Source organism: Theropithecus gelada, chromosome 10 (genome assembly GCF_003255815.1).
Source record: "Theropithecus gelada isolate Dixy chromosome 10, Tgel_1.0, whole genome shotgun sequence".
Taxonomy (NCBI): domain Eukaryota; kingdom Metazoa; phylum Chordata; class Mammalia; order Primates; family Cercopithecidae; genus Theropithecus; species Theropithecus gelada.
Window position 1 is genome coordinate 8,894,043 of NC_037678.1, and position 23,883 is coordinate 8,917,925.

A 23,883-nucleotide genomic window follows, 5' to 3' on the forward strand; every position below is an offset into this window, starting at 1 on the left:
CGCCTGTAATCCCAGCACTTTGGGAGGCCGAGGCGGGTGGATCACAAGGTCAGGAGATCGAGACCGTGGTGAAACCCCGTCTCTACTAAAAATAGAAAAAATTAGCCGGGCGCAGTGGCGGGCACCTGTAGTCCCAGCTACTCGGGAGGCTGAGACAGGAGAATGGCGTGAACCCGGGAGGCGGAGCTTGCAGTGAGCTGAGATCCGGCCACTGCACTCCAGCCTGGGCGACAGAGCAAGACTCCGTCTCAAAAAAAAAAAAATAATAAAATAAAATAAAATAAAATAAAATTATATTTGGAAAACTGGTGTAAATTAAAATGGCAAAAATGTATATGCACCATCGTTACAACAATACAAGAAATCAGATACAGGCTGGACATAGAGGCTCATGACTATAAACCTAGAACTCTGGGAGGCCAAAGCTGTGGGGGAATCGCTTGAGGCCAGGAGTTTGAGACTAGCCTGATCAACATAGCAAGACCCTGTCTCTACAAAAAACTAAAAAATTATTGGGAGTTGGTGGCACTTTAGTACCAGCTACTGAGATAGCTGAAGCAGGAGGATCACTTGAGCCCGGGAGTTTGAGGTTATAGGGAGCTATGATGATCTCACCACTGCACTCCAGCCTGTCTCTATCAAAAAATTAAAAAAGATATATATTTTATTAGGAAATAAAGATTGAAAGATACTTGAAGGAAAAATACAAAAATGTCAAAATGCTGGTAGCAGTTGTGTTAGGGTGGTAGATTACACAGATTATGGCAAATTTTTAAATTTTTTATATATTGCCCACGTTTCTTTTTTTTTTTTTGAGACAGAGTCTCGCTCTGTCGCCCGGGCTGGAGTGCAGTGGCGCCATCTCGGCTCACTACAAGCTCCGCCTCCCGGGTTCGCACCATTCTCCTGCCTCAGCCTCGCAGTAGCTGGGACTACAGGTGCTTGCCACCATGCCCGGTTAATTATTTTTTTTTTTTTTTAGTAGAGACAGGGTTTCACCGTGTTAGCCAGGATGGTCTCGATCTCCTGACCTCGTGATCCGCCCGCCTCGGCCTCCCAAAGTGCTGGAATTAGTCTTGAGACACCGCGCCTGGCGTTTCTCACTTTTAATAAAAACATTCAAAATTTTGGCCGGAAGCGGTGGCTCACGCCTGTAATCCCAGCATTTTGGGAGGCCGAGGACTGTGGATCACAAGATCAGCCCGGCCAAGACGGTGAAACCCCGTCTTTACTAAAAGTACAAAAATTACAGCGCGCCTGTAATCCCAGCTACTTGGGAGGCTGAGGCAGGAGAATCGCTTGAACCTGGGGAGCGGAGGTTGCAGTGAGCCGAGATTGCGCCACTGCACTCCAGCCTGAATGACAGAGCAAGACTCCATCTCAAAAAAAAAAAAAAATTCAAAAATCGTCTACCCAGGAGTTAAATTAACCATTATGAAGATTACATGTACCCCTATTTCTCTTCCTTTGTTCTACTGTGTTACTGCGTTGCCTGAACATAACACTCCCAAACATGGAGGCTACACTGAAAGCATCAATCGCTTTCCTGTAACTGTGTTGCTTGCATTTATTCTTTGGTTGGGGTAGTTATTGTAGGGTGGGGGCATTTTTACACTGAGGTCCTGCAATGGTAAAACTACTTTCCTGGATGATAAGGGTCTCACCTGAACCACTTAAGATGACAAAAAATACTCATGGTCATGGCCATTTATCAGGGCCCAGAAGATGTCAAACTACCAGTGTCCAGAAAAAACTTAGGGCAGACTAGAGTAGGATCTGAATATAAGAGCCTAGGGTAGCTCTGCAAAGTTCAAAGGAAAAAAAGAACTTCAGAATTATCTGGGAGGAGAAGGGCATGCCATCAAACAGAAAAGTCCACCCAGCAGAGATGGGCAGGGAAGGTCTTTCTTCCACACACCGAATGGCACTACATGCTGAAGTCACTTACCACTTGCTTCAAGGTTCTCTTCTTGTTCTTCTTCTGCTTCTTCATCGCCCTCGGTTTTGTAATATGACTCCCACCCTGACATGTTGGCTACTGCTCACTAGGCGAAAGACGTGAAAGTCAGTAACAGGCAAATTTAAACCGAAAAAATACCGACCTCTAGGTTCTCGTGAGATCTGTTCTAAAGGCTTGGTTAGTAGTGAGGAACGTGGACGGTAAATCCTGCCGCCTCGAAAGCTCGGCAGCCGCACTGCATGTAAATACGCATGGGGGCCATCCCAATAACAGCCTCATCTCAGCTATCCCTCACGTTTCAGGGCCCGCGGCGGCCCGCGGAAGCCAGATGCCGGAGGTCCCGCCCCCGGCGCCATTTAGACGATGAAGGATTCCCGCTTCGGAATTCTGTGCTGAGTAACGGACCCCCTCGTCCTCAATACCGCCCCAAAACCTCCCCAAATTCCTCAATCACGCCCAATGAGGTCTCAAAGGCAGACGGGCCTCAAGTGCAGGCAGGCCGCAAGCGCAGGAGGGCCTCAAACGCAGGTGGGCCTCAAACGCGAGGTGCCGCCTCCTTCGGGAGGAAGGAGCGTGGTCTCGAGTCTGCCGCTACCCCTCGGATTCGCACACTTAAGGCTAACGGTAACCCTCTAGCAAGGCTATGGGGGCGCGCGACACCGAGCGGGCGAAGCGGGACGAGGCCAGGCCTCGCTGGCGAACAACACAAATGGGTAACGGCCCGCTTACCTTTGGCGCAGAGAAGCGACCAACTTGGACAGAAGACGAGAATCCACGCATGCGCGGGCCCTGTTCTTGGTCCCAATCAACGCCCCCTACGTCATCACGCATGTGCGCACTATTCGCGTCAGGCTGGCACGCACGCTCCCCAACCAGCTTCTACCTACGTCCCTGACGAAATCAGAGAGCCCCGCCCACTTCTGCAAGGCCACGCCCCCGCCGTGCGTCAGGACAATAAGCACATGCGCAAAAGTGCGTGCCTGCCCCCGCCCCCTCTTCCGTGTGGGCCCTCCCTGTCCGCTCTCTGTCACCTCACAGTAGTCGTTGCCGGTAGCGGGTGTGGGGGCGCGTGAGCAGCGCAGGGCGGCCTGTCCCCCACCCCTCAGCCCGGGCCCGGGCTCGGTCCCCCCCCTCTCCCTCCGCTTCCCACCCCCGTCGGGTACGGGAAGGTCCAAGTCGCTGCCGGGTGCCCGAGGGCCGTCGTGGCCGCCGTCGCCACGGGTCCCAATGGAGCCGCCGAATCTCTATCCGGTGAAGCTCTACGTGTACGACCTGTCCAAGGGCCTGGCCCGGCGGCTCAGCCCCATCATGCTGGGTGAGGGGGAAGGGGCCAGGTGGGCAGGAGGGCGGGAGCCAGGCCAGAGGGTGGCGGCTGGCCGAGGTGGGGAGACTTGGGCCACGACTCACGGGGAGACACATGGCCCAGAGGATGGAAGAAAAGCCGAGTGGAGAAGAGAGTGGTCTGAGGTTTGGGCCCTCTGAGCCCCGCTTTAGCCTCGCAGATACCATCCTCACGTTTGAATTCAAGGGGAAGGGATGGAGGAGTCATTCCTCCACCTTTCAGGGGGCTCGGGCAGAAACCGAACCCTCGAGAGCCCCTTCGACGGGGGTGTGGAGTAAACCAGCGCTGGATCCCAGCGGGTTCCCTGCCTCGCTCGGGTAGGCTGGTGCACTCCTGCCTCCTTGGCGCGGTGTAGGAAAGGTGAGGATGCCTGCCGCGCGGTGCCCCTCGTGGTGACAGAGACACTGCGGAGGTCGGGTGGCCTTCGGAGAACCTTGCCTCAGTGCCAAAAGTAAGCTCCCTATGCAGTCCGGCGGGTAGGTGGGATGGGGGAGATAGAGCTGCCTAGGGAACCCCCCCCTAGGTAGGTCAAGTCAGGACAAGAGGAGCCCCGAACTCCAGAATTCACCAAGCAATCTTCTCCCCACAGTTTCTAAGTTAATTGCTTTTGCTCAAATGGCAAGAAAGCAGTTTTGGGGGAAGTTTGGATGAGGTTGTGTGAATAAGGATTAGTAAAGAAAGTATTTCGGTTGTGCTCCGTTAAACTACTTAACTGGCAGGAGAAAAACCAGCCCTCATTCAGTGACGATCACACCTCATTTCAACTTAAATACAGGAATGTCTTGTGTAACACAGGAATTGTCAAGTTTGTAACTTCGGGTAATCATGAGCAGGAAAGAATTCCAATAATTTAAAATTGAAGCTTTGACAGCATCCATTTGAATGGCTCATTTTTCCTGGCTTCTGTGGAGACATTGGCGAATTATTTAGTTCATCTCTGTAAGATGAGGGGGCAGAGGTCAAGTAGGCAAGGCTACTTCTGAGAGCATCCTTCAATGTCCTTGAGTTTCTAATATGTTGTAGTGAATTGAACTTAATCTCACAACCGTGGGCCTGTGAGTTGTTTCTATATTTGGCTTCACATCAAAATCATCTAGGGTGCTTGTTTAAAATGCATATACTTTATCATTTCCAACATATATTGTTAAATGAGATTAGAAAAAACAAGAGTAGAACAGCTCTTTAAATATGTAAATCAGAGGATATATATGTGCTTGCATAGGCAAATAATTATCCGAAAGGATACACAAGAAATTGGTAACAGCAGTAGCTTATGGAAAGGGGAACTTTATGCCAGGAAAACAGGAGTAGAAGAGAAGCTTTGCTATACACTGTTTCTAACCTCTAGACCTGTGTATGACATACACACAATATCTATTTAAAATGAGAAAAGTTTTAATTATATCGATTCTAGAGCTTTACTTCACAAATACTAAATCAATCTCCTGGAGTTTTGGTCCAAAAATCTGTATTTTTAATGAGCTTATCGACTAATTCTTATGTAGCCAACCCATTATTTAACAGGGGTTTGGGCCTAGATAACCAGTTGTTAAAATGATAAGGCACATCTGAAAGCAAAACTTACAAAGTCATTGAGGAAGCTGTTACTCATTAATAGATTACATCAGTCAAGTTTTGTTTTGTTTTTTTTGAGACGGAGTCTCGCTCTGTCGTCCAGGCTGGAGTGCAGTGGCGCGATCTCTGCTCGCTGCAAGCTCCGCCTCCCGGGTTCACGCCATTCTCCTGCCTCAGCCTCCCGAGTAGATGGGACTGCAGGGGCCCGCCGCCACGCCTGGCTAATTTTTTGTATTTTTAGTAGAGATGGGGTTTCACCTTGTTAGCCAGGATGGTCTTGATCTCCTGACTTTGTGATCCGCCCGCCTCAGCCTTCCAAAGTGCTGGGATTACAGGTGTGAGCCACCACGCCCGGCCCACATCAGTCAAGTTTTAAAGTTTTTTTAAACTTCTTGGAATGGAGCTATTTAGTTGCTTGTTTTTTTTATCATAATGAAGAATCAAATATTTCCTATACCCCAAGTAAAAGCCTCCCCCTTTACACTGGGTATTTTTTATCCTATTACCTAATAATTATTGGGCAGCTGAAAGGGGCCTTAGGAGTCATTATTTCATTCATTCAGCAGATCAGCAGATGTTCATTGAGCGTCCGCTCTATGCTAGTCAACGTGTTAAGGTAAATGAGGTTGATATAATGAACAAAGATATTCTTTGCCATCATGGAGCTGTCTAATGGGGGAGACATTAAAAATAAATACATAAGCAAATAATTAGTTACAAATTGCATAAGTGCCTTCTGCACCAGAAGCACACTGGGTGCTGTGATAGAAAATAACAAGAGACACCTTTTTTTTTTTTTTTTTTGAGATGAGTCTTGCTCTGTTGCCCAGGCTGGAGTACAGTGGTGTGATCTCAGCTCACTGCAACCTCTGCCTCCCAGATTCAAGTGATTCTCCTGCCTCAGCCTCCAGAGTAGCTGGAATTACAGGTGCACGCCACCACACCCGGCTAATTTTTATATTTTTAGTAGAGACGGGGTTTCGCCATGTTTGCCAGGCTGGTCTTGAACTCCTGACCTCATGTGATCCTCCCACCTCAGCCTCCCAAAGTGCTAGGATTACAGGTGTGAGCCACTGCACCCAGCCAAGAGACGTATTTTAAATAAGGGTATCAAGTGTAGTAACTTTGATACTGGGAATTTAGGATGAGGAAGAATTAGCCACAGGAAGGTAATAAGGGAGTTACAGTGTTCCAGGTAGGAGACAGATCAACCTGCCAAAGCCCTGAGACAGGAAAGAGTCTGGCCTGATACTGGAACTGAAAGAAGGCCTTTGTGGAGTGTAGTGGGTGAAAGGGAAAGTGCCATAACTGAAGGTGGAGTAATAGACCTGCCTCCTCCCCACTCCCCACCCTTTTATAAAGATGCGAAGTCCTGGAAGACCTCAGCCAATCATGGGAACATCACCCATTTGGCACATCAGATTCTGATCTGAGGAAATCACCTTGTCTGCTAATCTACTTCTTTATTTTCTACCTTTTTTTTCCATATTGCTTTTATACCTTTTGCAAAATTAATGAAGAAAGAGTTAGCAAAGCTAGTAGGCATTACTTTCTAGAGTTGAAAACTTAAGGAAAATAGGCATGGTCTTACTGGTTCATCCCATTCAGATATCACTAGTCTTGAAGTTGGGTATGTCCCAGTTCTATAAGTAGCCATATATTGATTTCCCATTCCTAAATATATTTGAACCTTTAAAAAATCAATTTGTTTCCTGATTTTTATGATCAATTCTAGAAGTATATTAATAGCCAGTATTTATTGAGAGCTTACCATGTGTCAGACCCTTTTTTCTGAGTACTTTGCATGCATTGTAATCTTCACCACAGCTTTGTGAGATAGGTCCTGTTATTGCCTCCATTTTCTCCATTGAGGAACCCAAGAAGTAGAGTATTAAGGAATTTGCCCCAGGTCACAGAGCTGCTAGGTGGTAGAGCTGGGTTATGAACACAGGCAATCTGACTTCCAGAGCTCGGGTTCTCAGTCATTTTGAGATACCACCTCTAATGTGTAATATGTTCCTTTATAATTGAAGTAAAGTGGATGCCTTCGTGAAGTTTGTAAAGGCATTCTTTGCCAAATGTTTCAAGTTTGGATGAGAAAAAAAGCTGGGTTCAATGTGTATGTGGCACTTACAATCTAGATTTATGATCATGCCTCTTAGCCTCCATTTTCCCAAATTAAATCCGTGTGATCTCATCCGCAGTACCCTCTCAGGCTTCAGTTATGTCAGTTCTCCATTGGGAGACCTAATCTAGCTCTACGCAGTTCAGGATTGCACTAGATAAAGCCCAAGGTAATTCCCCTTTCCTGAAGCAATGTAAATTCCATAGTTTTACCCTGTCCTGTTTTCAGCCTCCTGGAATTGCCTCATGTGAAGGCATTACTGTTCTATAGTTCATTCACCATGAAAAATGGTCCCAGAATTATCCTTAGCGTTCTAATTGATCAGATAGCCTGATTGCACGTTTTTTTCATAGTCACCGATTGCCTAAGATAATTAACTATTATAATTGTCCTTCATTTCCTCCTCTTAATAATTTTGGCTGCTCTTTAAATTGCTTGACCTCTTTTTGTGCCAGAGTGCATACAGAAGTGTGTGTGTGTGTGTGTGTGTGTGTTTTAATTGTGGTAAGAAGTACTTCGTATTCGTTGATTATTTTCTGATCTCAAGTTTCATGTGCATCCATCACGTTTATTTTTCTTTACAAGCCCATTTCAAAACTCTTTTCAGATTTAAAGATTTGAAGGCATACAATATATACATTTCTTGGCAGAATGCATTCTAATGAATATTAGAGATTTTACTCTATACTCAATTCTTTACTTCATTTTGTAGTACAAATAGTAATGAAATAAAAGATGTGATGTGAACTCTGTCCTCCAGGAGTTTTTCTTTCTTTTTTTGTTTTTCCGAGATGGAGTCTTGCTTTGTTGCCCAGGCTGGAGTGCACTGGAACAATCTCGGCTCACTGCAAGCTTCGCCTCCCGGTTCACCCCATTCTCCTGCCTCAGCCTCCCAGTAGCTGGGACTACAGGTGCGCACCACCACGCCTGGCTAATTTTTTGTATTTTTAGTAGAAATGGGATTTCACCGTGTTAGCCAGGATGATCTTGATCTCCTGACCTTGTGATCCACCCGCCTCGGCCTCCCAAAGTGCTGGGATTACAGGTGTGAGCCACCGTGCCCGGCCAGGAGTTTTTCTTTTTTGAGATAGAATGTCACTCTTGTTGCCCAGGCTGGAGTGCAATGGCATGATCTCGGCTCAGCAACCTCCGCCTCCTGGGTTCAAGCACTTCTCCTGCCTCAGCCTCCCAAGGAGCTGGGATTACAGGCATGTGCCACCATGCCCAGCTAATTTTTGTATTTTTAATAGAGACTGGGTTTCACCATGTTGGTCCGACTGGTCTCGAACTCCTGACCTCAGGTGATCCACCCGCCTCAGCCTCCCAAAGTGCTGACAAACCCCACTCCCAAAGAACAGGCATGAACCACCATGCCCAGCCCAGGAGTTTTTCTTAAAATATTATTTTCCTTTAAATAATGAATATACACATATAACATTTGATAACAATATAAAACAGATTATGATTAGGTGCCAAAGTGAGTGAGTGGTGCAGCAACTATGTTAGGCCTTGAAATAAGAGAGGCCATGGTGAGCTGGGCATGTCAGAAAGGCTTCGGCAAGAGCCTGAAGCTCCTGGAGGGCAAGGACTCTGTCCCCTTCCTTTATGTCCCCAGTGGCCTGTTGGAGCAGGTGTTCAGTAAGTAGTGATTATAGAAATGATTGAGACTTGAACTTAAGCTTGAAGATTAAGTAAAATTTATTCAAATCTGAGAGAGGTTTTTTATGTTTTAATGACACCTATTGTGCTTTGTTTTAGATTTTTATTATTCACTGTGTGAACTCTTTTATACTCATCTAATGAATTAATTTAATAATCATGCCATTTCTTTAAGGCAAAATGGAAAGGAATATGGCTTACAAGGCCCTGCGTGATTCTGCTTTTATAAATTTTCTTTTTTTTTTCTTTTGAGACAGAGTCTCGCTCTGTCGCCCAGGCTGGAGTGCAGTGGTGCGATCTCAGCTCACTGCAAGCTCCACCTCCCAGGTTCACGCCATTCTCCTGCCTCAGCCTCCCAAGTAGCTGGGACTACAGGCACCCACCACCACACCTGGCTAATTTTTTAATTTTTAGTAGAGACAGGGTTTCACTGTGTCAGCAGGATGGTCTCGATCTCCTGACCTTGTGATCCGCCTGCCTTGGCCTCCCAAAGTGCTGGCATTACAAGCGTGAACCACCGCACTGGGCCTAAATTTTCTTTTTTTTCTTCTTTCTTTCTTTGTTTCTTTTTTTTTTTTCTTTTTTTTTTTGGCACAATCATAGTTCACTATAACCTCAAATTCCTGGGGTTCAAGCTATCCTCCCTGCTAAGCCTTCTGAGTAGCTGGGATGACAGGCATATGCCACCATGCCTGACTGATTTTTTTAGCTTCATTTAATAGAGATGAGGTCTTGCTGTATTGCCCAGGCTGGTCTCAAACTCCTAGACTTAAGCTGTCCTCCTGCCGCAGCCTCCCAAAGTGCTGGGATTACAGGCACGAGCCACCATACTGAGCTTTTTTTTTTTTTGGTAGGGACAGGGTTCCATTATTTTGCCCAAGCTGGTCTTAAACTCCTGGCCTCAAGTGATTCTCTCACCTTGGCCTCCCAAAGTGTTGGGATTACAGGCATGAGCTGCTGCTGCTTCTTGTTTTTTTGGAGACAAGGTGGTGCTCTGTAACCCATGCTGGAGTGCACTGGCTCCATCAAGACTCACTGCAGCCTCCATCTCCTGCTACCTTCCAGGCTCAAGTGATCCTCCCATCTCAACCTCCCAAGTAGCTGGGACTACGGGCACAGGCTACCATGCCTGGCTCAATTTTTTATTTTTTTGTAGAGATGGGGGTCTCACTATGTTCCCTAGGCTGGTCTTGAACTCATGGGCTCAAGCAATCCCATCCACCTCACCCTCCCAAAGGGCTGAGATTACAGGCATGAGCCACCATGCCCAGCCTAAATTTACCTTTTTTGCAGATTAAAACACTCTTTTAGTTTTTAACAATGCATCACATTTGGATTTTGTGATAACCTTTCTCTGGCCAAAGGAGGAACAAACCCCCCTGCCAATAGGCATTTTTTACACTATGGGCTATAAAGGCCCACTTATATTATACAAATGTTTTCTTTTACCTTTTCCCACATAGATTTAATGTTTATCCCGTGGTCCCAGAAAGAATAGCTGATTTTTTTTTTTTTAACTTTATACAGGCTGGGTGCGTTGGCTTATGCCTGTAATCCCCGCACTTTGGGAGGCCGAGGCAAGCGGATCACCTGAGGCTGGGCATTCGAGACCAGCCTGACCAACATGAAAAAACCCCGTCTCTACTAAAAATACAAAATTGGCCGGGCATGGTGGCGCAAGCCTGTAATCCCAGATACTCGGGAGGCTGAGGCAGGAGAATTGCTTGAACCCAGGAGGCGGAGGTTGCAGTGAGCCAAGATTGTGCCATTGCACTCCAGCCTGGGCAACAATAGTGAAACTCGTCTCAAAAAAAAAAAAAAAAAAAAAAAAAACAATTATATTAAGCCTTTCATATTGCCGGTAAACTGCCAATTAAAAGCACTTTATCACCATGGGGAAGAATCGTGAGGTAAGCTGGGGCTACATTTGATTTATACCAATGAGCTAATGCATTTCTTTACCTGCCATCTGAGACAAAATGCTACCTGTATAGAGGCCCCTGAGCCTGGCACCCCATCACCATCATCCAGTTTATGCTTATTAATAGACATTTATTTAGCACCGGTAGTATAACAGATGCTGACCGCTTAAATCTATAACCAGCCTGTATGTCTATTTGCACAACTCCATCCATCTTAATCAATGAGGAGGTGGATAGAGTGTTTTCTCCTTTACTTTTATGATCAGTAGAAGGCTGACTTATTCATGTTGAAAAACAGGGCTGGGCCGGCTCAAGCCTGTAATCCCAGCACTTTGGGAGGCCGAGGCGGGTGGATCACGAGGTCAGGAGATCGAGACTATCCTGGCTAACATGGTGAAACCCCGTCTCTACTAAAAATACAAAAAATTAGCCAGGCACGGTGGCGGGCGCCTGTAGTCCCAGCTACTTGGGAGGCTGAGGCGGGAGAATGGCGTGAACCCGGGAGGCGGAGCTTGCAGTGAGCCGAGATCACGCCACTGCACTCCAGCCTGGGAGACACAGTGAGACTCCGTCTCAAAAAAAAAAAAAAAAAAAGAGAAACAGGGCTGATAGCCATGTCTTCCATTTGTTTTCCATGTTCATACTTCATAGGCCACAAAGTGAATGCATTAGATTTACCAACAAGCTTGGAGACATGAAGTATCTGACCCACCACGCTCCAGTTTGCTGAGGAAATCTTAGTGGGAAAATAATCTATTTCTACAGTATGCAAATATCCAGAGCCTAATTCATGTCCCAAAATGGCCTTGTATTCTAATTCAATCTCAAACTACCACTAAAAAACCATTAAAATCAATCCAGACTGGGTGTGGTGGTTCACACCTATAATCCCAGCACTTTGGGAGGCCAAGGCGGGCAGATCACTTGAGGCCAGTTCGAGACCAGCCTGGCCAACATGGTGAAACCTCATCTCTACTAAAAATACAAAAATTAGCCAGGTGTGGTGGCATGCGCCTGTAATCCCAGCTACTCAGGAGGCTGAGGCACCAGAATTGTTTGACCCCAGGAGGCAGAGGTTGCAGTGAGCCGAGATGATGCCACTGCACTCCAGCCTGGGTGACAGAGCAAAACTCTGTCTCTAAAAAGAAAAGATACATGTATCAATCCAGTCTCACTTTCCAATGCCTGGCATCATGTCAGGACCATGGCCCTCATCCTTTTCCTTGCAAGAGTAGGCTGCAAAGCAGCAAACCTTTCACTTCTACCCAAACTTCTCCAGTAAGCTTATCTTCATATCTTGCTTTGTTCTGTTTTTCTGCTGGACAAACTGTGCATCTTTGTTTACCTGTTTGTAAAATGCTGTTAATAAATGTTTGCTCTACTTTACCCCTTAAAGATGTTATGAGAATAAGGATAATTGGCTGAGCCTAGCACTTTGGAGGCCAAGGCAAGAGGATCCTTGAGCCCAGGAGTTAAAAACCAGCCTAAGCAATACAGTGAGACCCTGACTCAAAAAAAAAAAAAAAAAAAAAGCCGAGCAATGTGGCGGGCACCTGTAGTCCCAGCTACTCTCGAGGCTGAGGCAGGAGAATATTGTAAACCCAGGAGGCGGAGCTTGCAGTGAGCTGAGATCTGGCCACTGCACTCCAGCCTGGGCGATGGAGGGAAACTCCGTCTCAAAAGAAAAAAATAAAAAATAAAAAGAGAGAGAGAGAGAGAAAACAAGTATAACTATGAAATACTTTAAGAAAGGATGTAGCCGGTCACAGTGGCTCACACCTGTAATCCCAACACTTTGGGAGCCCGAGGCAGGTGGATCATGAGGTCAGGAGTTCAAGACCAGCCTGGCCAACATGGTGAAACCCCATCTCTACTAAAAATACAAAAATTAACTGGGCGTGGTGACAGGTGCCTGTAATTCCAGCTACTTGGGAGGCTGAGGCAGGAGAATCACTTGAACTCAGAGGTTGGAGGTTGCAGTGACCCAAGACCACGCCACTGCACTTCAGCCTGGGTGACAGAGTGAGACTCCGTCTCAAAAGGAAAAAAAAAAAAAGGATGTAGACCAGGTGCAGTAGTAGCTCACGCCTGTAATCCCACCACTTTGGGAGGCCGAGGCGGGCAAATTACTTGAGGTCAGGAGTTCGAGATCAGCCTAGCCAACATAGTGAAACCCTGTCTATACTAAAAATACAAAAATTAGCCAGGCGTGGTGGCGCACAGCTGTAATCCCAGCTACTTGGGAGGCTGAGGCAGGAGAATTGCTTGAACTGGGAGGTGGAGGTTGCAGTGAGCCAAAATGGCACCATTGCACTCCAGCCTGGGAAACAGAGCGAGACTGTCTCAAAAGAAAAAAAGAAAGGATATAAATTCACTCAATTCATTTTTAATGTTATTGTTGGCACCAAGTGTTTGGTAGATGAATAAGTGAAAGAATGAATAGGTTGGGTGCAGTGGTTCACACCTGTAATCCCTGCACTTTGGAAGGCCGAGGCGGGTGGATCACAAGGTTGGGAGTTTGAGACCAGTTTGGCCAGCATGGAGAAACCCCGTCTCTACTAAAAATACAAAAAATTATCCAGGCATGGTGGTGCGTTCCTGTAATCCCAGCTACTCAGGAGTCTGAGGCAGGAGAATTGCTTGAACCCTGGAGGCAGGAGTTGTAGTGAGCCATGGTTGCACTGCAGCACCCCAGCCTGGGCAACAAAGCGAGACTCCGTCTCAGAAAAAAAAAAAAAAAAGAATGAATGAATAAATAAGGAAATCTTTTTTTCTATAATCCCTATCTCCACTCTCTGAATGGATGAGATCCTAAGTGTACCTTGATGCAGTTGAATAGGAAGTGTGGTGTATAGCTTACAGGCAAATTTAGTGATGATACAAAGGATATAAAGGAGAATAAAGTAGGGTTTGTATCATGCAACTTTTGAGTTGTTTTTCAGGTGTGAAATAACTGAGGCCCCTCTCCAAAACTCTGTTGAGCAGGAATGGGTTTGAGCTGATGATGCATCCCTATCTGCCAGCTGTACTCCTGGGTCAGTGAGCATGTGCATCTGAGAGGACAGCAGTAGACCGGGAGTGCAGTGTGCCAGGGTGGCTGAGTCATTTCAATAACAAGCCAGGCAGCCCAGATTGGGGTTAGGAACTTTGTCCTCAATAGCACTGTGTGTCAACCAACAAAGCTAACTAAACAGAACAGCTCATCTCAACAGATGTTGATGTCACATCTCAGGTCCAGGTCCTTTGCTAGGTGCTGGAGTTACAAAGATGCATAAGAAAACTGTCCTGGTTATTGAGGCAACTGTGGTCTAACTGGGGAGAAGGACACATGAATAGTTTCAATACCAAGGTACTATGAGAACAGCTGTAAAATTTTCAAGTTACAAACCCTAGAAGAAATGAGTTGGCCTTTATTGGGCATGTATTATATCCCAGACCCTGTGCTAGGCATGTGTCATGTATCGTCTCTTTTAATCCTGGAAATGTTATGAGGCAGGCACTGTTGTTATGCTTTTTTTACAGAATAGGAAACTATAGTTTAAACAGTGCATCCAATAGAACTTTCTGCAGTGATGGAAATATTCTAGATCTGCACTGTCCAATAAGTAACCACTAGTCACATGTGGCTATTGAATACGTAAAATGTGGTTAGTGGAACCGAGGGACTGAATTTGTGCATTTATTTAATTTAAATAGCCACATGTGGTCAGTGGCTACCATATTGGACAATTCAGGCTTAGTGTTCTCAGCCTCTGCAGTGTTCTCTGTGATCTGGTCCTCCATTACCTCTGGTCATCTTCTACTTCCCCTCCTCACCCATTCTAGCTTCACTGGCATCCTTACAGGCCTTCAGATAAACCTGGCATGTCGTTGCCCCTACATCCCTCTTTCTCTTGTCTCTTTTAAATCTTGGCTCAAAGCTGGGCGTGGTGGCTCACACCTGGAAGTGGGAGGATCTCTTGAGCCAAGGAGTTCAAGTCCAGGCTTGACAATGTAGGGAGACCCCATCTCAAAAAAAAAAAAAAAAATTAGCTAGGCCTGGGTGGTACACATATAGTCTCAGCAACTGAGAAGCTAAAGTGGGAGGATCACTTGAGCCTGGGAGGTCAAGGCTGCAGTGAGCTCTGATCACGCTACTGTACTCCAGCCTGAGTAACACAGCAAGACCCTGTCTCCAAAAAAAAAAAAACTTCACTCAAATGTCGCGTTCTAAAAGAGGCCCACCCTGACCATCCCTGAAACTCCCTTAACCTACTCTTTTTTTTTTTTTTTGAGACAGAGTTTCGCTCTTGTAGCCCAGGCTGGAGTGCAGTGGCGCAATCTCGGCTCACTGCAATCTCGGCTCACTGCAACCTCTGCCCTCTGGGTTTAGGCGATTCTCCTGCCTCAGCTTCCTGAGTAGCTGGGACTACAGGCATGCACTACCATGCCCGGCTAATTTTGTATTTTTCATAGAAACGGGGTTGTTGACCATGCTGGTCTCAAACTTATGACCTCAGGTGATCCGCCCTCCTCGGCCTCCCAAAGTACTGGGATTACAGGCGTGAGCCACCACACTGGGCCTATTTTTTATTTTATATGAGACAGGGTCTCACTCTGTTGCCCAGGCTGGAGTACATGGCGCAATCTCAGTTCACTGCAACCTCTGCCTCCCAAGTTCAAGCGATTCTCGTGCCTCAGCCTCCTGAGTATCTGGGACTACAGGTTCATGCCACCACACCCAGCGAGTTTTTTTTTTTTTTTTTTGGTAAAGACGGGGTTTCTCTGTTGGCCAGGCTGGTCTCAAACTCCTGGCTTCAAGTGATCCGCCTGCCTCGGCCTCCCAAAGTGCTGGGATTACAGGGGTGGGCCACCGTGCCATGTCTGAAGTAGAACTTACTTTTATCTTGTGGAAGTCTTTACCCTTTTCCCCAAGGAGGTCATCGTACCTAATAAGAACCTCCATTTATCAAACATCTGTATATCACATACTGTGAAGCTTTCTATACATTATTATTACCAGTCACAGCAACTCCGAATCGGAGAAACAGACTTAAACAGGCTAGGTAAACTTGCCCAAGATCCACCACTAGGAAGTGGAAAACCCAGGATCTGAATCCATATGGTCCCCTTAACTATCTCTGAGGATGGTATGCCAAGCATAGGATTACAGGATCACGCCTGTAATCCTAGCACTTTGGGAGGCCGAGGCAGGTGGGTCACTTGAGGCGAGGAGTTCGAGACCAGCCTGGCCAACATGGCAAAATCCTGTCTCTACTAAAAATACAAAAATTAGCTGGGCTTAGTAGTTCATGCCTGTAATCCCAGCTACTTGGGAGGCTGAGGCATGAGAATCACTTGAATCCGGGAGGCAGAGGTTGCAGTGAGCCGAGATCACGTCACTTCACTCCAGCCTGAGCGACAGAGAGACTCTGTCTCTAAAAAAAAGAAAGTCACAGGGCAAACAGTGAAGGTAGCAGTTAGCAATCAGTAATCCGCCATGTCGCCACGTGAAGTGATAAGCAGGGGTGAGTGAGTGATGTTTGCTGGCGCTCCGCATCTTTCACTGCCCTTCCTCTGCGTCCTGAGCACTGCTGTAGAGTATCTCCCATGGACTCTTGCGATGACTTCCTTACCCTGGTTTGCTTACTCTGCTCTCTTCCCTCCAGTTCATCTGCTATCCCACAACTACAGTTATCTTTTCTGAACATGGATCTGATCAAGGCACTCTCCAGCCTCACAGCCTCTTTGAGTCCAGGCCTGCCCACTTTGCTGGCCATACTGTTGGCCGCTCCTCCCGCTAGCACCATCACTGCACCCTTTCTTCACTCTGCCCTGCAGGCTTTAGACTTCACAGCCATGCATGTTCACGTCTTGTTCTCTTCCACAGAAATGTCCATCCCTGCCCTTAGTTGTCATTGGTAATGGAAGCTCACAAAAGTAGTTTATTATATTTAGCACCTTATTTTTACCACTATGATACAGCATATTAACATTGTGTTTTAGTTAATTGTGTATCTCAGTCCATTTGACTTTGAGCTTCTCAAAGGCAGGAAAGTGATATGTTCCTATTTGCATTTCCACACCTAACATTGTTTCTGGCACATAGAGGTAAATAACAGTGCCTTAACTATTTAAATGGATAGCATTTGCAAAGTTTTGTCCTATCAGTTTCTGAAGGATTTCGCGTCAATGAAGAAATGAGTAATAACATTCATTGTATTAATATAGTCTTACTGTACGTGAGACAGAGAAGTTAAAAAGGCATAGCTGAATTGACCTCAAAGAGGAAAGAATAGCAGACATAAAACTGGGGTACCTTTATACCAGTGTTTTTAATCTTGCATTCTGATAAAAGACTCTCATACTTTTCAGCTTACTTAACAGAGCATACTCTGTCACAACCTAAAGACCTTACTGGAGGGGAGTTGCATTCCTAGAAAGTCCTTCAAGAGGTTTATGACAGGTTACCCTGGGTTTGAGTGACACAGTGAATTTACCGAGGCTGAGGGGCCACTTAGTCTAGTCCCAAGTGGCTAAATCTCTTCTTCTCTCCACAGGGAAACAACTGGAAGGCATCTGGTAAGTTGGGTGGGTCTCCTTACTTTGACTAGTTTTGAAATAAGGCAGCACTCTATGCATTTCAGGTTCTAGTCTGTGGCTTCCAGCATGAAACCTAGTTCTCCATGCTATAAATCTTCAAGCCCTAAAGCAGTGCTTCTCCATCACGAGTTCTTTTGCTCTCTCACCCTGGGACATTTGGCCATGTCCAGAGATATTTTTGGTTGTCACACAGGGAGGAGGATGCTACTGGCATCTTGTGGATAGAGGCAGGGATGCTGAACAGCCTAGAATGCACAGGACAACCCTGCACAACAAAGAACTATCCAGCCTCAAATGTCAATAGTGCCAAGATGGAGAACCCCTGATCTGTGGTATTTATCATATTCATACCTTTGGTTTGTTGGTTTTATAAGACTGGTTTTATAAGACTGGTCCCCACAGTCCTATCCTTGGGCAGAAATTATTCTCATTGCATTATGGTGTTTGCTTTTTCTCAAAGTTTAAGTTTTCTGGCTCACTGTGTCTCTCTCTATGTGACAGGCACACATCCATAGTTGTGCACAAGGATGAGTTCTTCTTCGGCAGTGGTGGTATCTCCAGCTGCCCCCCGGTAAGTGTCTTCCCCTACACTCTGTCCTGCAGTCTCAGGTTCCTGGGGGCGCCTGTAGACCAGGAGCTTTGCTTCTACTGTGGACCTCTGGCATTGTTCCTCGAAGCCACCTGAAGACTCAGCTCAAGAAAACCTTTCCCAGACACCCCAGCCAATTCCCCTCCTCTCTGTTCCCATGGCACGTGTGGGTCCTTCTGTCTCACAGAGAGCGTGTTATGGTGAAATGAGCCGTTTCTGGTTCTCTGCAGGGAACTGTGGAAGTGAGCTGAGGCCTTCCATCTCCATCCCCTGCACAGTGCCCGGCTCATCCTAGGAGCATAACTGATGTTAAGCTGAATGATGAGGGCTCTGAGAAGCATCAAGAGTTGCCCAAACTTACAGCCAATAAGTGACACCAGTCCTAGAACCTAGGATTATGACACTAAAGCCCACACCCTTTTCCAAACATTTCTCTTTTTTTTTGAGATGGAGTCTCGCTCTGTCGCCCAAACTGGAGTGCATGGCGCCATCTCGGCTCACTGCAAGCTCCGCCTCCTGGGTTCACGCCATTCTCCTGCCTCAGCCTCCCAAGTAGCTGGGATTACAGGCGCCCTTCACTACACCCAGCTAATTTTTTGTATATTTTAGTAGATACGGTGTTTCAGCATGTTGGCCGGGCTGATCTCAAACTCCTGACCTCGTGATTCGCCCGCCTCGGCCTCCCAAAGTGCTGGAATTACAGGTGTGAGCCACAGCACCTGGCCTTTTCCAAAAATTTCTTTCAGTTATCCAAGTGTTGTCACAGTAGGTGCTGAAGCAGTGGCCAAGCAGCCATTCATTTTGGTTGTGTGTTTGTTTGTGTGGTGGTGGTTGTTGTTGTTTGTTTTTGCTATATCCTGCAGGAAGGATTTTTTTTTTTTTTCTTTGAAACAGGATCTTGCTCTGTCATCCAGGCTGGAAATGCAGTGGCGCAATCTTGCTTCCTGCAGCTTCCACCTACCAGGCTCAATGAATCCTCCCACCTCAGCCTCCCAAGTAGCTAGGACTCAGCACCACCACGCCCTGCTATTTTTTTCTATTTTTTGTAGAGATAGGATCTCCCTATGTTGCCCAGACTGATCTCAAACTCCTGGACTCAAGCAATCCCCTGCATAAGCCAGAATTCTCCCATTGCTTTTGGAATAAAAGCCAGAAAGCTCAGCGTGGCCTCCCAGGACCTACCTGATCTGGTCTCTGACTCTGTCTCTGGCAGCCTCTTTCAGGTTGTTCCCTCCCAACCTTCACTCTCTTCTCATTCTTTGAACACACCTTAGACATTGAAACCTGCACTCTGACATCAGTATACCTTCTTGATCCTTCACCTGGTTACACCTCTCCATCCTTCAGATTTGAGTTGTGTCACTTTCTCAGGCAAGTTTTCCCTGACCCCTCAGGCCAGGAAGGTCTCCTGTCATATGTACCACTGGCATTCTGTACTTTTCCAGCATGCTCTTAATTGCAGCTCATAATTATATACTGGTTATGGGATTTTTCAATCTCCCTTCCCTGCTAGACTAAGCTTCTTAAGGGCAAGAATCTCATCTATGTTGTCCACACCACAGCCCCAGTGCCCAGCATGAGGCCTGACTCACAATAAGTTCTCAATTCATATTTGTTATATGAGTGAATAAGAGGGTCAGAGTGACCTTTTCGTCTCTTACAACTCTGAGAGAATTGTTCTCTGCCTACCATAGTTATCTTCCTCACCATGCTTTCCTCAGTGCCCAGAACAATGTCAGCTATGTAGGAGGTGCTCAGTAGCTATGAATGAAAGATCTTTTCAGGGAGCTCTATTCTGGAGTGTTATCCCTTCCCAGATTTCTTCTCCCTGCTGATCCCGTTGCTTCCGCAGTGGCTGGTTTCCCCACTCAACGTCACTCTCTCCTTCAGTCTTCTCTGGCAGACTGTTAACCACATGGCTGAGGGTTCTCTGTAGGCCTTTCAGGAGCCATTAACTCTCTTGCCCCATCACCATCATTGGATTAGGCTCACAGATCCAAAAAGAATTGAATTATGGAAATATCTGCCAGCCTGCCAGATTTCTCACTGTCCTTCTCGTCTTTCCAGTGTTACATGAGATATCAAGTATGTCATAAGAAAAACTGGCTGCATACTTTATGCAAATAGGCATGGAAAGATGGCCTATGAAGTGTGAGCCATTTCTATTGTCCTGTTCTGTCCTCATGATGAGACATACTGGGAACAAAAGTAGACTTCACATTCTGGGTTTCTCTCTTTTTCTCAGCTAAATAAGTGGACAGCATCAGGAGTCAGAGCTGCAAGAGAATCAGTTTCCCAGGGCCCCCCCAGAAACAAGAAGTCTGACTTCTTCCATGCTGCTAGCACATAGCAATGAAAAGTCACCAGAAAGCTCTAAGCCAGGCTTGTCCAACTTGTAGCCTGCGGGCCACATATGGCCCAGGACAGCTTTGAATGTGGCCCGACATGAATTTGTAAAGTTTCTTAAAACATGAGGGTTTTTTCTTTGTTTTTTGTTTTGTTTTTGTTTTTGTTTTGAGACGGAGTTTTGCTCTGTTGTCCAGGCTGGAGTGCAGTGGCACGATCTCGGCTCACTGCTACCTCCACCTCCCGGCTTCACACCATTCTCCTGCCTCAGCCTCCCGAGTAGCTGGGACTACAGGCGCCCACCACCATGCCTGGCTAATCTTTTATGCTTTTAGTAGAGACGGGGTTTCACTGTGTCAGCCGGGATGGTCTCGATCTCCTGACCTCATGATCCGCCTGCCTCAGCCTCCCAAAGTGCTGGGATTACAGGCATGAGCCACCACGCCCAGCTTTTTTTTTTTTTTTTTTTTTAAGCTCATCGGCTGTCATTAGTGTTAGTGTATTTTGTGTGTGGCCCAAGATAATTCTTCTTCCAGTGTACCTCAGGGAAGCCAAAAGATTGGACACCCATGCTTCTAAGCCATTGCATCCTTGATACAAATAGCTAATAGCATTCTTCATCTGCCCAGGGTGCCCTGCAAGTTAAATATGAAGTCAAGCCAGGGGCGGTAGCTCACACCTGTAATCTCAGCACTTTGAGAGGCCTAGGTGGGTGGATCACTTAAGGTCAGGAGTTCGAGACCAGCCTGACCAACATGGTGAAACCCCATCTCTACTAAAAATACTAAAAATTAGCTGGGCATGTTGGCAGGCACCTGTAATCTCAGCTACTTGGGAGGCTGAGGCAGGAGAATCACTTGAACTCAGGAGGCGGGAGTTGCAGTGAGCTGAGATTACACTCCAGCCTGGGTGACCAGAGAAACTCTGTCTCAAAAAAAAAAAAAAAAAGTGAAGTCAGAACAGTGTTCGTGGTCTACTGTGGGAAGCCACATTAAAACATTCAGTGGAGATGGTAATTTAATGACTTTCTTTGGGTTGGCTTTTTTAGGGGGGGACATTGCTTGGGCCCCCAGACTCTGTGGTTGACGTGGGGAGTACAGAAGTCACAGAAGAAATCTTTCTGGAGTACCTGTCCTCCCTGGGGGAGTCCCTGTTCCGGTGAGTGAACACAGGGGTGGTGGTTAGTTGTGTCTGTCTCCCCAGCTAGATAACCCCTGGAGGCAGCTGTCATGTCATATCGTCCTTATCACTCAGCACAAGGCCTGGGCCAGTTTTTTGCTGAATTAACATGAAGAAAAGGCAGTTATGCTACAAAAAGCTCTAAGTTGTTCTGATACAGATATTCCTTCAAGCATACTTTCTGCTGAAATTTTTAGAGGAAATAAGGGCTTTTCATTCCTTCTGATTAAAATCAGCAAGCGCTATTCTCAACCTGTATTGGCCAAGTTTGCAGAAGGAAAAACAGGGTTTGCAGAAGGGTTGGGATGAGATACAAACAAGCAGATTTTCTCTTAAAGAGGCTTTAGTCGATTTGAGTAAGGGGGTAAACTCTAACACCAGAGCTCTGCTTTTGTGAATGTAAAGATTCTCCTGAAACTGTGGAGGAGCCATGTCTTTTCAGTTTCTCCTTCCCTTAAAAATCAGTTACTAATAGCCAGAATGGCAAATAAGCAGTGCTTCTGGCAGATGAGAGGGGGGAAATCGCAGTCCTCACATTGAACTGTGCTCACCATTCCACTGCCTAGCTTGAGTTATTCCACATAGACGCTTGCTGGTTTCTCATATATGTTCTGCAAACCTTTCAATGTACAGAGGTGAGGCCTACAACCTCTTTGAACACAACTGTAACACCTTCAGCAACGAAGTGGCACAGTTCCTGACTGGGCGGAAGATTCCTTCTTACATCACAGACCTGCCCTCTGAAGTTCTCTCCACGTAAGTGTGGCCTCTGTCCCTGCCCCTGCTTTGGCCAACCTTGAAAATCCCCATTCACGGTCAGTGCCCTTCCTCTGGTCCCCATCTGCCCTCCCAACCAGATGGGCCTGCCCTGATGGCAGGTTCTAACACAGAAAGCTGCCATTCTCTCCACCCACTGATGCGCACCTGTATTACCTCCACCCTCAGAGCTAGATCAGCTCTGCCCTTGCCTAAGTGCAACCACAGAACTTAGAAACCCACTTGACACTGGCTTCAGTATTTGCACAAAATTCTGGCGTCTGTCCTTCCCATTGTGCTCGAGGCATACCACTCCCCAGAAGCACCCAGTTAAAATGCAATGTTAGACAAGCAGAGAGGGGGTCAGAAAAATAGTAGGGGGGCTTGTTTTATAGCTGTTGATTTGCCTGTCTTCCACTACACCATGAGCCCTTTGACTCCCTCAACGACTATGTTCTACTTGCCCTCATGCATTACAGCACAGTCAGTCCTCAACAGATGTTTTCTTCAAGAACACTCTGCAGCCCCTTCTGTCCTTATGTGGCCCAAGCCTTGGAAGAGCCTTGCAGGCCATCATCCAGGCAGTATACCCCGAAAGGACACAACACCCCCATAGCCATCTCACCTCCTCCATCCCCTTGCCATTGATTGCATTCAGGCAGCCTCTGTTCATTCCAGGACCATGTCTATTTGCTTATTCTGACTCAGTTTCTCCTGAACTATGGCCTTACTCAACAGAGATCCTGGCAGGTTTCGCAGGCCCAGCAAAGTGGGCTATTTTTCATACCTGAGGAAGAACCTCCCAGGAAGAGCTTGCATAGGAAACAAGGCTGCTGTGGCAGGCTGGTGAGGAGCCCCAGTCCGCCAGCCCTGGCCCTGCCTTCCTATCATTCGATGAGTTTGCAGTCCCACAGCTCTGCTGAGGGATCTAGGTTATGGGGCCCTGTGCAAACTGGAGTAACCAGAATGTTCTTGCTGTTATTATTTGATGGGTGGAGTTCCTGGAATTGTCTGAAATAGGGTTGATATTTCTAGGTTTCATCTGTCTATACTTTGGAGTACTTCATTCCTTTGAACTTGGAGATGGTTTTCAAAAATAGCAGTATCCACTGAAGAAAAAGCCAGTGACTTAAAAGTGTTTGGGCAACCTTATTTATGGTTGTCGTAATCATGGAAAATCTCCAAACTCCAGTATTTGCAGTGTTTTTTTCCATCTGTTACTGTGAGAGCAAACTAAAAGCCCTTTAGAAAGGCATTAGTGGCTGGGCGCGGTGGCTCAGACCTTAATTCCTAGCATTTTGGGAGGCCGAGGCAGGCAGATCACTAGGTCAGGAGTTCGAGACCAGCCTGGCCAACATGGTGAAACCCCATCTCTACTAAAAATAAAAAAATTAGCCAGTTGTGGTGGCACACACCTGTAATCCCAGCTACTTGGGAGGCTGAGGCAGGAGAATTGCTTGAACCCAGGAGGCAGAGGTTGCAGTGAGCCGAGATCATACTATTGCACTCCAGCTCTGGGCTACAGAGCAAGACTCTGTCTCAGGGTGAAAGAAAGTCATCGGCCGGGCGCGGTGGCTCAAGCCTGTAATCCCAGCACTTTGGGAGGCCGAGACGGGCGGATCACGAGGTCAGGAGATCGAGACCATCCTGGCTAACCCGGTGAAACCCCGTCTCTATTAAAAAATACAAAAAACTAGCCGGGCGTGGTGGCTGGCGCCTGTAGTCCCAGCTACTCGGGAGGCTGAGGCAGGAGAATGGCGTAAACCCGGGAGGCGGAGCTTGCAGTGAGCGGAGATCCGGCCACTGCACTCCAGCCTGGGCAACAGAGCGAGACTCCGCCTCAAAAAA

At 46.8% G+C, this 23,883-nt stretch overlaps 2 protein-coding genes across 7 annotated transcripts in view; one reads left to right on the forward strand and one right to left on the reverse strand.

Moving 5' to 3' along the window:
* XRCC6 (X-ray repair cross complementing 6) overlaps positions 1 to 2,897 on the reverse strand; it is a 38,893-nt gene extending 35,996 nt beyond the window's left edge. For 3 of the 5 annotated variants that reach the window (XM_025400037.1, XM_025400036.1, XM_025400034.1), the window contains exons 1-2: positions 2,690 to 2,860; positions 1,949 to 2,045 (exon numbers count right to left, since the gene is read on the reverse strand). In XM_025400037.1, coding sequence (XP_025255822.1) covers positions 1,949 to 1,993 — 45 coding nt within the window. In that variant the 5' untranslated portion in view covers positions 1,994 to 2,045; positions 2,690 to 2,860. Of the gene's footprint in view, positions 1 to 1,948; positions 2,046 to 2,620 lie in introns of all 5 variants that reach the window. The other 2 variants (XM_025400035.1, XM_025400033.1) reach the window with 2 other exon arrangements.
* Positions 2,898 to 2,958: 61 nt separating this feature from the next.
* Positions 2,959 to 23,883, forward strand: part of DESI1 (desumoylating isopeptidase 1) — a 24,742-nt gene continuing 3,817 nt past the window's right edge. The window contains exons 1-6 of one of the 2 annotated variants that reach the window (XM_025400122.1): positions 2,959 to 3,275; positions 17,123 to 17,144; positions 17,667 to 17,736; positions 21,149 to 21,258; positions 21,913 to 22,035; positions 22,515 to 23,302. In XM_025400122.1, coding sequence (XP_025255907.1) covers positions 3,188 to 3,275; positions 17,123 to 17,144; positions 17,667 to 17,736; positions 21,149 to 21,258; positions 21,913 to 22,035; positions 22,515 to 22,683 — 582 coding nt within the window. In that variant the 5' untranslated portion in view covers positions 2,959 to 3,187 and the 3' untranslated portion in view covers positions 22,684 to 23,302. Of the gene's footprint in view, positions 3,276 to 17,122; positions 17,145 to 17,666; positions 17,737 to 21,148; positions 21,259 to 21,912; positions 22,036 to 22,514; positions 23,303 to 23,883 lie in introns of those variants that run through there. The other variant, XM_025400123.1, reaches the window with a different exon arrangement.